This window comes from Phocoena phocoena, chromosome 16 (assembly GCF_963924675.1).
Source record: "Phocoena phocoena chromosome 16, mPhoPho1.1, whole genome shotgun sequence".
Taxonomy (NCBI): Eukaryota; Metazoa; Chordata; class Mammalia; order Artiodactyla; family Phocoenidae; genus Phocoena; species Phocoena phocoena.
Window position 1 is genome coordinate 15953155 of NC_089234.1, and position 12649 is coordinate 15965803.

General features: G+C 41.5%; 1 protein-coding gene across 1 annotated transcript in view; it reads right to left on the reverse strand.

The window, feature by feature from the left end:
* Positions 1–7551: 7551 nt before the first annotated feature.
* The window catches only part of TDRD1 (tudor domain containing 1), a 35088-nt gene continuing 29990 nt past the window's right edge, over positions 7552–12649 (reverse strand). The window contains exons 19-22 of the mRNA XM_065893979.1: positions 9847–10014; positions 8416–8643; positions 7723–7769; positions 7552–7644 (exon numbers count right to left, since the gene is read on the reverse strand). Of these exons, the coding sequence (XP_065750051.1) occupies positions 7552–7644; positions 7723–7769; positions 8416–8643; positions 9847–10014 (536 nt within the window). The remainder of the gene's footprint in view (positions 7645–7722; positions 7770–8415; positions 8644–9846; positions 10015–12649) is intronic.

Below are 12649 nucleotides of genomic sequence, written 5' to 3' on the forward strand. Positions count from 1 at the left end.
GCAGGTGAACTTAATTTACTAACCCAGTAGATTCCCAAATATTATCTCAACATGTAATCAGAGTATTTTAAGCTAAGTCTTTGAAATTCAGTTGTATTTTACACTTACAACACATCTCCTTTTGGACTAGCTGTATTTTAAGTGTTCAGTAGCCACAAGTGTCGAGTTGCCCATGCCACTCTAGATAGAGCAGGGGTTTGAGAAGAGCAGACCAAGTCCTGGTCAAAGTGGGAACTTCACAGCTGGCAACCCTCTCCCCAACCTGTTCTGATTGGTTGTTGACAGTGAACCAGCACACCTTTGCCTAAGCAGGTTTACCTGAGAAAAGCTACATTTCAATTCTGGATGCTCCTGACAGTTTTACATCTGTAGTTGGGGGCATTTCACATTTTCATTCCATGATTAAGAAGTAAAAAGGCTGAAACTATAAATACTGGTGGAGATATTGAAATGGAGTAGGACCCTATATGGTCCTTGCCCCCCCCCCATGTCCTCAGCCTGCCTTCTCTCAGTGAAAAAAACCTTAGCCAAAGAATAAGTTTAATCAGAGAAGTGAGAAAATGCATAAACAGGAAGACAGTCCAACAAAATAATAATAGTTTAGTCATTACACAAATCAAGGACCTCTAGATCCTTTTTCAAGGGCTACAGATACTACTCTGAGCCACATCCTGCGAGCTGTCTTATACTGAAACCCCAGCCAGGTGGAAGAAGTGAACTACATGATGACAAGGCTGTAGTCACGACATAAGCTGCCACAATTCCGAGGGCTGGCCTCAAAGAAATGGGAACAAACCAACCCTGGAACTAAAGATTAACTGTACTTAAAAACAATCAAGATGATGCTGATCAGACCACCGCATAACCAAATTCAAGATGACAGCGCTGACTGTGCTGTTTCTGCATGTAGCCCCCTCCCTCTGCCTATAAAAGCTCTTGCCCTCTGTCAGCTCTGGGGAGTTGGCCTTTGGACAGGCGTCCGCCCTCCCCCCAGGTTGCCAGCCTCCAAAATAAAGCAAACTTTCCTTTCCACCAACCTTGCTTCTTTATTGGCTTTAGAGTGGCAAGTAGATGGACCCCTTCTTTTGGTAACAGCATCAGTTGCTTCAAACTCCCTCACATCAAAAGTTAAACCACCTGTGCCTTTCTTCCATGTATGCGTGGGCGGGGAAAGCAGGTGGCCCAGGCTATGCCGTGTGCTGAGTGGTTGACTAGCAGCGGTAGAGAATTTTAATACAGGGAGAAGCTGGGCAACTACTTTTGTCATCCATGGCAACCCCTCCCTTGTGAAGATTTGTGGAAATTTTAAAAATAGGCACCATGAAGGACCTTGATCCCAAAGGGCTTGTGAGCCCCTTGCTTCCAAGGACTTGCCATGTTCATCTTTGTGGCCCCAATGCCCTGTAACTCTACGTAGTAAGTGCCCTTTTAAAATGTGAGTTAATTCCTGAATTGCCCTATGCAGCATGTCTCAGTTGTAAACACACAAGGTATAAAGACAACTTTGAATTCCACGAAGAGATAAAGGGGGACTTTGGCTCCCAGCAATGTGCAGAGGCAGACACCCAGTGTAGTAGAGTGACCACCGCTTTGGAGATGAGGTGGTTTGGGGTTCCCCACCCAGCTCTCTTCCCTACTGGCTTTCTGACAAGAGATAAGATGCTTAATATTTGACTGTTCAGTTTGCTGGACTATAAAAGTGGATGGGTACAGTGGTTCCCAAACCTATGGAAGCCCAATTCAAATTCTTTGCATCCACTCCCCCACATGATAAAGCAAGGTGAAGCACATATTAAAAAACCCAGAGAAGGATTCATAATAGAGCCACAGAAGTTGTAGATTTCCCAGAACCCACAAGGCAGCCATTAACCAGAACCCTCTGTTGAAAGATGAAAGAACAGGAAACAACGCATGTTTAACGGCAAAGAAACCACCCCAGAGGAAACAAAGGGCCTGGCTCTCAAGTACTCCACAGGCAACAAATTAAGCCAGAGCAAAAACTGTGGCGCTAACAGCAGCAAGAGAGAATAAAGGCGTGGCAGGGGGACATAAGGAACAGAAATACTGCCATCTTGAAGCTAATGACCCTTAGGTTTGGGGCAGGCACCAATTGTTCTAAGGGTTAAAGCATCTCAACTCCTTAAAACAGTGAGAAAAATTATGCACAAGGTTTTACTGGATTTGCTTTTAGGAAATGTGATGCTTTCTGGCTACATGAGTAAGCATGGAATGTCTACATAGGCAAAGGCTTGGGTAACATTCAGTCATTCAATCAACATCCAAAACCACATATGCATTCCACTTCAAACTGTCAATACTTCCAAATTTTGTGTCTTTAGTTTTCACATATATGTGCATGCCTTAATGTAAGTATTCACTGAGTGCATTTTGAGAGGAATCTGGGCGCACCCTTGGAGGCAGCATACTAGGCTCTGCCTGACGTATTATCAACCTCACAGTTGGTCTCATTTCCTGGAAGGCTCATGTAACAGATGGTGGGCACCTGATCATCAAAAGGTTATCTCAAGTTTTTAAATACGGCATCACCTCAGGGTCTCAAGGAAAGCATAGGAAAATGGCTGAGGCTGGGCAGCTAAAGCCTTAAGTGAAACGAATGTTATCTGAAAGCTACTGCCGAGATTTGAGAACCTCCCTAGGGAAGTTAGACTGCAGTGCCTGAACGGTAACTTGAACAATGTTGAGGCATAGAAGAGGTGTTAGTAGTTCCCTGGGTGAGCCTTCCACAACTCCTGCCCCATACAAATGGGCAGAAGCCTTAGCGTATCTGAACCTCTCTTTAATTTCAGCAAACAAAACCATCCTACGACTCCTAACTGCACGTTTGGAACCACAGGCTGCCCTCTAATTCATCTGGAAAAACAGAGCAAACAAAAAGCACCCTTGAGATTCTTCTGTTTAACAAGTAAAGCACTCCTTGGGTGCAAGTCTGGCTACAGAAACACCCACAGCGGTGAGGAGCCCAGGTGTCACTCTTTGGCTAATCCCAGAAGAGCTCGATTTGCCCAATCCAGGCAGCAGTCATGTTGGTGATGAGCCGACTAGTTACTCTATTGGTTTACTGCTCTGGCCTGGCAGCCTCAGAGTGGTGGGCATCACAATGGCTTTATTCCTCACCTACAATTCGGCAGTTTAAGGCCCTGCTGAGAAGGATCCTCAGGTTTTCTGGAGCAAGAGAGCTCGAGTTCAGACTATCACTCACCCTTGTTCACAATTTTGAAACTTTTTCATTTCTAGCGGCCCTAGCAAACAACATTCTACCAAAAGAAAAAGGCACATCAAATACGTCCTCTTCCCACACTGCCCCCCACCACCCCTGTTCACTGCTTAACCCATGGTTAAGAATCCCTTGCACAATGGATCTGATTTGTCTCAATATTTGCATGCCCTATGCCAAGGAATATAACTGTTTGATCATATGGTCTCAGGTGTTAAGTACTTATCTATGACTGAACTAAGTATTCTGAGGGAACCCCAAGACTGGGATTGGCAGGTGTTGACGGACCACACATGGCCCTACTGAACAAAAAATACGTCACCTACCTCAGTGTCAGGCACACAGCTGGAGCTCAGTAAATATGTGAATTAATGTGAAAGATCAAAAATAAGATCTGGTGGTCCAGTACGAGAATATGAGAATATGCTGCATTAATCCAGAAGACATTTAACCCATCTCTCTACTTGTGAGACTAGCACTATAGATTACGTTAGTTTCTCTTTGGGAACAAGGCAAATAGCTCAGCCACCAAATATTATTAAACTCCATTTAATTTAAACTGTTTCTATTCAAACTTCCAGTATGTACCATACGATAAAACCTTGGAATCCGATAAACTTAGATTTTTTTTAATGTGTTCCATGACTTGCTTCCCTAATTTTCCTTAATAAAAAGGACAATTCTGCGATTCCAGTTTTCATTTGCATTTTCATTGTGATTGGAATTGAACAGAGTATGAACAAACTAAACGTCCAGTGCTCCTAGTATGTGCCAACAAGAAAAGGAAATTAGCAAAATGCTGCTGGCAATAAGAACACAAGGGAAATCTGGCTGTGAAGGAAAAGGATTTTACTGGGCAGCTTAAATTTTTATCTAATAGAAGCACATCAACGTTTGAACAACTTTTAACATGAGGAAAAACTCCACTTAACCTAAGCTGACACACATTACCAGTAAAAGCAAAAAAAAAAAAAAAAAAAAAAGTCAAGTTTCTTCTTTGAGTTGGTGACAACATCTTCTTAGGCTGTCACAGTCTGATACTTAAATCATGGAAAAATTCCCAAATAGAAACTTACAGGCTGGCAGGAAAGTCAGCTGGCCCATAATTCTGTATATGTGAGTTTACAGTTTAAGATGACTGTATGTGCTTCCAGAAAAATATATACTCTAACTTAGCTTTTTAACTTAAATTGTTAACTATATTTGTGCTTCAGAAAATGTAAATTCTATCTACATTAACAATCTAAGTGGCTACAGATTGGAAAGGTACCTTTGGATGGCAGGAACAGAGAGAAGAAGTGCCTTCCACCCACCTAGTGGGTGAGAGCCCAAGGGCAGACTGTGCCCAAAGGCTGAGGAAACGTCATCCGAATCAACATGGAAAGAAGCTGATGACCTCAGAGAGAACAGGATAAGAAGGGCAGAGACCCAAGCAACAACAAACCAAAGAACATTTATTATGTGGAAGAGGCAGACTGGACAGGGAAAGCAGGGCATATTTTACTATGAAATATATCAAACATACAGAAAAATCCAAAAAATAAAACTCATGTGTCTATCAACTAAATTGATCCAGTACTAACCCAGAGCCATATTTTCTTCAGTACCTTTAAGTAATAAAAAGTTACATGTACACTAGACAGCCCCTATGTATCCCTTCCCATATTCCCACGCACTTGGTATGAATCTTTTATGCAAGACTTATTTGGGGGGAAGAACTTCGAGGGAAAAAAATAAAACTACCCCGCCTAGACAGAAGAGTGGTAAGCAAACAAAAATTAAGGCATAAAATGTCATTAAAGAAAAAGTTTCCAAGAAACAAAAACACAAGATGCTGTACTTTCTCTCCTCAGTCAAGCCTTCGCTGTTTCCTTTCTCGTAAGTGTTGATCTCTGAGAGTGTTTCTGCAAGAGAAAAATCAGCTATCATTACGCCTTATATAAAAACTCAATTACCATGGTTCTTAATTTCTATCTTAAGTAAACCAAATATTCACTTTTAACTGAAATTACTTTAAGTCAAATCTGCCAATTAAAAAAAAATCACCACCACAGTAACAGTGCTTTATGTCCAATACAGCTGTCTGTACTCCCCTTCACAGATATAAAATATAGCTGTTTGCTCTCCCTCCAAATATAAAAAATATTTTATTAACTTGTATGCTGAAATACTTACCACTTTTGAGTAACAGATTACAGAGAGTTTTATGTTCTCATCACCACATCACTCCTAGTTTAGCAATTTTACAATAAAATTACGAACAAATTAAAACAAATTTCTCCAGAGATGATGAAACACTGAAACTTTAAGCACATTTTATCCTTCTCTAAGAAGAATAATTTAAACAATTATCCAGGGCCTCCCTGTTGGCGCAGTGGTTGAGTCTGCCTGCCGATGCAGGGGACGCGGGTCCGTGCCCCGGTCCGGAAAGATCCCACATGCCGCGGAGCGGGTGGGCCCGTGAGCCATGGCCGCTAAGCCTGCGCGTCCGGAGCCTGTGCTCCGCAACGGGAGAGGCCACAACAGTGAGAGGCCCGTGTACCGGAAAAAACAAAACAAAACCAACTATATTTTCACCACAATGAAGGAAGTATGCTTAAGGAACCATGTATGTAATTTTTTCTAGTAATATAACCCCTTAGTTTCTTGCCGTCCAGAACTGATCTAATCTAAAATGATATTGTAGCACAGCTACAGGTAAGCAGCAAACGGTGGTACGGAGAACTCAGCTTGCATCATAAAACCTACTTTCCAGTCTGTGTGTGTGGTTTTTTGGGCAGCCACTTAACCTCCTTGAGCCTTCACCTCCTCATCTATAAAATGAGGCCTACCTTCTTTTAATCTTCTGAGCACTGTGAAGACTAAATATGTGACTATTACACCATTGTAAACCAATTATACTCCAATAAAGATGTAAAAAAAAGATGTGACTATTAAATAATGCACTACTCAAATATAAGGTATTCAAAGGTAGACAAGCTATATTTATTTCTGCAGTAGGGGTAAAGCCAGTTCAACCACTACGCTTTAAATCAAGTGTTTTGTTTTTTTTAAGTAATGTCTTCAATCTATTTAGAAACAATAGAAAATACAGGTTTCATCTGAAGTTGTGTACCCAAACACACTCAATATTCTTGTGGGAAAAAAAAAAGCTTACTGCACAGATATAAAGATTAAAGCACATACAGTTAATCAACTTGATTAGAAATATGATGATTTGGTATCATTAAATTTTAAACTCAAGTATGGTACACATAACAGCAGTCAGTATTAAAACTTAATGTATTAGAAAGGACTGAAAGTTGTAACTGCAAGTCAGCATTTATTAAAAATAACCCAAAACTTGTGAAGTAAAATAAATCATCTCAAAATAAATCATGAGAATCAAAACTCTTGATCTTGCATGAATGATATTTAGCTTAGAACTTAGCCATACTTCCTTAGAAACAGAAACAAAACAACTGTCCATTATCATGTGGAGAATAGGTCTGACCCCAGTAGGTACCTCCTTGAGAGCTGCTACACCCACTGAGCCCCAGAGGGCAGGAGGACCTCGGGAGCTACTTGCAAACGGTCAGATATGAACTGCAGGTTAGCCAGCAAGAGTGCACATACTGAGTAAGTCAAAGATCCTTTGCTTTTAGCTAGAATTCTATCAATTCAAAGTGGTGAGAAGGACAATTTCATTTTGATGAGAAGTTCTAACTGGCTACTGATCACAAAACAATTTCCGAGGGCCACCTTAGAACAAAGGATCCCAGGCAATATAAAAAAGCAGGGGAACCACTATTCAAAATCCACCAATGTAGTCTTGAACCACTAGAGTCACCGCAGCCAAAAAAGGAAGAGTATGTTTTGTTTTGAAATGAAATATACTATCAGTACAGCCCATTTTCTGTTCTTGGTCTCTTAGAACCTCTTCACAAAAAGTGCTAAATGTTTTTATAGAAGTACGTACAAGGGAGAGTTAATTTCACTCTCGACACAAAGAAGTTCAGGCTAAGCTTGACCTCACGACAATTTTTACAAGTCCCTGCAAATATCATCAAGAGCTGTCTCTATGTCAAACACTGTAAGGAAAGGACGCTGCAACCCGGACAGCCTTGGACTCAGTCCCACTAGCAGTGTCAAAGGGAGCTTACCAAAGAAAACCTACAAAGACAGCAGAAACACTACAGCCAGATCTCAGATCATTACACCGCAGAATAAAGTACAGCCTCAAAACGGGTGTCACCCCATTAGCTCTGTCATGACAACATGACTGGAGATGTCCTGCTGGGGGTTACACAAGTGCAAAAACATCAAATTTAACTTACTTAACTTTTTAACAATTTTTTCATTTCAGTAAATTTGTTTTGATTGGTTGGATTGTTTAAGAGGAAGAGAAGAATCTGTTCATGTTTTTCAACCTGAGGGTGAGAAGAAATGGTGTTATTTCATTCCTAAAAATGTTGGGAGTATAATTTCACTAAGGAAATTTTACCCACTTGTTTCTGTAGCTCTGTGCAGCAGCAATTCATCCTGTTCCCCTTTTCTAAAAGCAAATGCAAAAAGCCATTAGACAACTAGCACTATAAATAACAGAAAAAATACAACAAAACAAAACCTGCAGTCTGAACATATACAGATCTGCCCCTCAGGGCAGATCCTTTCCAACTACAAAGGACTTGATCAATTAATTTTTCATTTGGGCTTTATGTTATCTACTCCTATCCTGGGTTTTACCAAATAAGTGCCCTTACCTCCGAGGTTTCAGGTCTTTTGCCTGTCATACACGGGATATCTCTTTTCAGTTGAGGGCAGGCCTGCCAAAGCATCATCTTATGAAATAACTAGTAAGATCCATTCTCAAATATGTGAGTTCTTCTCACTTTGATCAGGATCAAAAGGAAGTTGGCAGCTACTCTGAATGCTTGACATTTCTAAAGCTCTCAGCATCGATTCTATCAACGGTGTTGCTGAGCCTGATCTAAGGAAAGTCTGGACTGGGAGGCTTGCTTCCTTCCAGGTGGCTCCTCTGAGGTGGCAACATGAGTCAGCACCCTGCCGCTGGATTTGTAAAGGATGACGACAGAGGGAATGCAGCCACGGAGAATAAGGAAGGATCAGGTCAACTAAATTGATCACATCTGTTCTTGGCTACACTTACACCTGCTATTAATTAAACTTGAGAAAAATACCTTTATTTAAAGCACTTTGCTTTTCAGATGTGACGTTTTTCGCCAGACCATACATCACCAGCTTATCAGCTATATTGATAGTACCGTTCTCAGAACACTTCTCAACTGACACTGCGTGGACATTCTTGATAAATCCTTTTACAGAAAGCATTACATTCTGATTCAACATTAAATTTTTCAGTAGCTCTATTATTAATTGAGAACAGCTTCCATTCAATTCCATTGGTCCTGGAAAAAAATGAATATTAGAGTTAATCTTCAAGTTCCTGAAAAATGATATTTAGATAAATTATCTAAGGATAATAAGCAAAAGCCTCACTGACTTTAGCTGGGTTTAGGTATGCTCTGATGTACTACTGCTGTTGCGCTCAAAAAAATCCAACTTAATAAATATTCCTCAATCCCTACTATGTCAAGCACTAATTTAGGTCTAGAAGCCACAAAACAGACAAATGTCTGCCTTTGTGGACTTACATTCTAATGGTAGAAGCAAACAATAATAAAGGTAATTTTCCAACTCTCTTGAGTCAAAACCAAAGCAGACTGTGAGGAAATCAGTGTGTTATTATCTACTGGGACCTCTGGGTAAAGAAACCAGGAGTAAGAATAAAACGCTACTTTAGCATTTTAGTTCCATTTATTCAAATTCCAACTGAAGGGCTGAATAAATACGCAGATATGGTATGAATAGGAAGGTAGCCCCAAATGGTGCCATTTGAATGTCTCTAGCCTCTGTGACAAAGCAGAAAGACCCCCGCACAAGACGTCAGATGACTGACCCCAGTTCACCCTGGCCCTGCCACTTAACTAGCTTTGCAATCTGAGGCAAACCAGAATCTCTGAGCCTTGACTCTCTGAAACTAATCTGTAAAACAAAGATGGAACAAATGAACATAATTTTTGTGAGAATGAAAGAATAATAAAAGGTATGAGATTTTTTGGTAAACTCTGCTTGATATTTAGAAATCTGGGCTGTTGCTTAAAATACGCTTTTTAAAAAAATTTTTAATTTTATTTTTGGCTGCGTTGGGTCTTCATTGCTGCATGCGGGCTTTCTCTAGTTGCAGTGAGCGGGGGCTACTCTTCATTGCGGTGTGCGGGCTTCTCATTGCGGTGGCTTCTCTTGCTGTGGAGCAGGGGCTCTAGGCGTTGAGGGCTTCAGTAGTTGTGGCACGTGGGTTCAGTAGTTGTGGCTCGCGGGCTCTAGAGCGCAGGCTCAGTAGTTGTGGCACACAGGCTTAGCTGCTCCGCGGCACGTGGGATCTTCCCAGACCAGGGCTCAAACCCGTGTCCCCTGCATTGGCAGGCGGATTCTTAACCACCACGCCACCAGGGAAGTCCTAAAATACTCATTTGTTTCAGACTCAGTGCTATAAAAGAAAGAAAAACATCCCACAGACACCCAAATTGGAAAGTGACTTAATTGTGTACCTTCAAGGGAACATTTAATAATTTGGAAAGGAAGCTCCAGGTAGCTGGCAGAGATTGGCTGCACTCTGCAAAGAGGCAGAGTTTCAATGTTTCCATAGTCTGCATAGAGCACTTTCACATCAGCAGCTGACATCCCCAGAACAACGGCACGGTACCATAAATCATCACCTGAAAATACAGAGGAATCTCAGGTGAGAAGTTACATTCAATGATGCCCTCCTCCTTTAGGATGGTTATTCACAGTTACATTTACATCACTTAGAAACTCACACCAAGATTTCTGACTTCACGCCAAGGAGTTTAGATTAAATAGGAGCATCACATATACTCCTTGCAGATTCTACTCAAAAGACAGTTATAGGACTAAATAGAAAAAGGCCTAAAACCACAAGGATAGAGAACAAGAGGGAAGACAATGTAATAGTGGAAGGTGGAAAGCAAATATGTGAGTGGAAATGATTTAGCAGAGCTCAACTAAAGCTGGGTGTAAAGAAGCCAAGAAACATCTCAGTTTGCATCTCAAATCCCCAAGCAATCAAGGCTCAATAATTGATGCTACTCATTCAAAAGTTGGAGCAAAGATGGAGATGAAATGGGGATTGGATAACAGAAGCAGAGCTGCTTCCCCAAGGCATGTGAATGAACTTTAGTTTATAAACACATTTACACGTAATATCTATTTTTAAAGTTGCTAAAGAGAATGCTCAGTTTTATGTTTACGTGTTTTAATAACGCTTAGAAAATTCCCCCTTTTCAGGTAACTGCTCCTACCCATGGGCAGAAGACGAGTTTCCTCCGCAGAGAGGATGAACCAGAAAGACTATGGACTGGGGAACGCGAGGCAGAGCAGAGGAGGGAGTTTACAAGAACCCTGTCAGGCAAGCTATGCACTCCAGGGAGGAGACGACCATCTCAAGCAAAAGCACTTCAAGACACAGGCATCAGGAGTTCCCAGTGAAACGGCAGAGCCAGGTCACCCTACAGGAAAGTCCACTAAGCAGACAAGCTCTGCCTGTGCACAAAGGAACTTCCAATTAGCTTCTCAATGCTCCACCTTACATAAATGAACAGCGAAAGATGATCAGATAGTAGAAGAGTCTCTGACATGAAAGAGAAGACTAAAACAAACAGGAACTCAAGGAAACAGAGACCCAAAGACGGTGAAGACCATGAAAATTAAAGAATGATGTTAACATCCTCGGAGAAATGGCCTTCCATCCTTGAAGCAAGTACAAGACAGTTATTAAAAACCACATACTTGGGCTTCCCTGGTGGCGCAGTGGTTGAGAGTCCGCCTGCCGATGCAGGGGACACGGGTTCGTGCCCCGGTTCGCGAAGATCCCACATGCCGCGGAGCGGCTGGGCCCGTGAGCCATGGCCGCTGAGCCTGCGCGTCCGGAGCCCGTGCTCCGCAACGGAAGAGGCCACAACAGTGAGAGGCCCGCGTACCGCGAAAAAAAAAAAAAAAAAAAAAAAACCACATACTTGAGAAACAAAGCTACTGAAACCAAAAATGTGATATTAAAAATGAAATATGGAAGGCTGGAAGAGAAAACTGAGGAAATCTCTTGGAAAAAAAAACAGCAAAGGAAATTCAGCAGTAGAGTTTAAGTCCAACATGAGAATACTTGGAGTTCATAAAGGAGCAGAAAATAAAAGAAAGGAATAAGAAAATTCAGGAAAAATTTTCAAAACTGAAGCTCATGAATTTCTAAAGGGCCCACTCACTGGGTGCTCAGTACAATGGTGAAAAGAAAACCAGTGCTGAGTCACATCATAAAATTCAGGGGCTTCCCTGGTGGTGCCAGTGGTTGAGAGTCCGCCTGACGATGCAGGGGACATGGGTTCGTGCCCCGGTCCGGGAGGATCCCACGTGCCGCGGAGAGGCTGGGCCCGTGAGCCATGGCCACTGAGCCTGCGCGTCCGGAGCCTGTGCTCCGCAGCAGGAGAGGCCACAACAGTGAGAGGCCCACGTACCGCAAAAAAAAAAAAAAATTCAAAACTTGGGATGAAAAGATTACCAAAAGTTCCAGAAAGGAGGAAAAAAATACGTACAAAGTTTGGAGAACCTGAATGACATCTACCTCTCCACCAGCAACACCCACGATGCCTTCAAAATTTTAAGAGAAAGATGATTTCCAACCTAGAATTTTATCTACAGGTAAGCTATCAAGTAACTATTAGGGTAGAATAAAGACTTTTTCAAACATGAAAGATAACAAAATTTATCTTACATGTACCTTTTCTCAGCTTCTAGAGGATGAGATAGATATACCAAAATATTAAATCAAAAGTAAAGGATCCAGAAAACAAGCTGAGACGAGGGAGGGAGAAATCTAGCCAACAAGGTGGGGTGGGAGAGAAATCCAAGAAACATAGGGGGTTCGTGCTGAAACAATCTCCAGTATGATGGTGAAAGGAAAATTTCAGGATGACAGCTCAGGTCTGGAGGACAAGCAGTCTGGATAGGAGTGTGTCAGAAGGCTGGAGCTGCCTACAATATGATAAAAGTTGATAAAGTACAGGCAGTATTCATGGAGAGAATTTATACCAATGTAGAGAACTGGAGATCATTAGTGAAAGTATATAGGACACTAGTAACAAAAAAGGCTGCAAAAGAAAAATGTAATTATAGTAACTACGTGGGTAGGCTGTGAATACTGTTTATGCAAAACTAATAATGTAATACAGAATACTTATCTAAACAAAAATTATGACACATTTCTACTGGGAAGAAAGAGAGGGAAATTGTAGATCTAGTTGTCATACAAAAGAAGAGGGAAACAAAATACATTTTTAAACT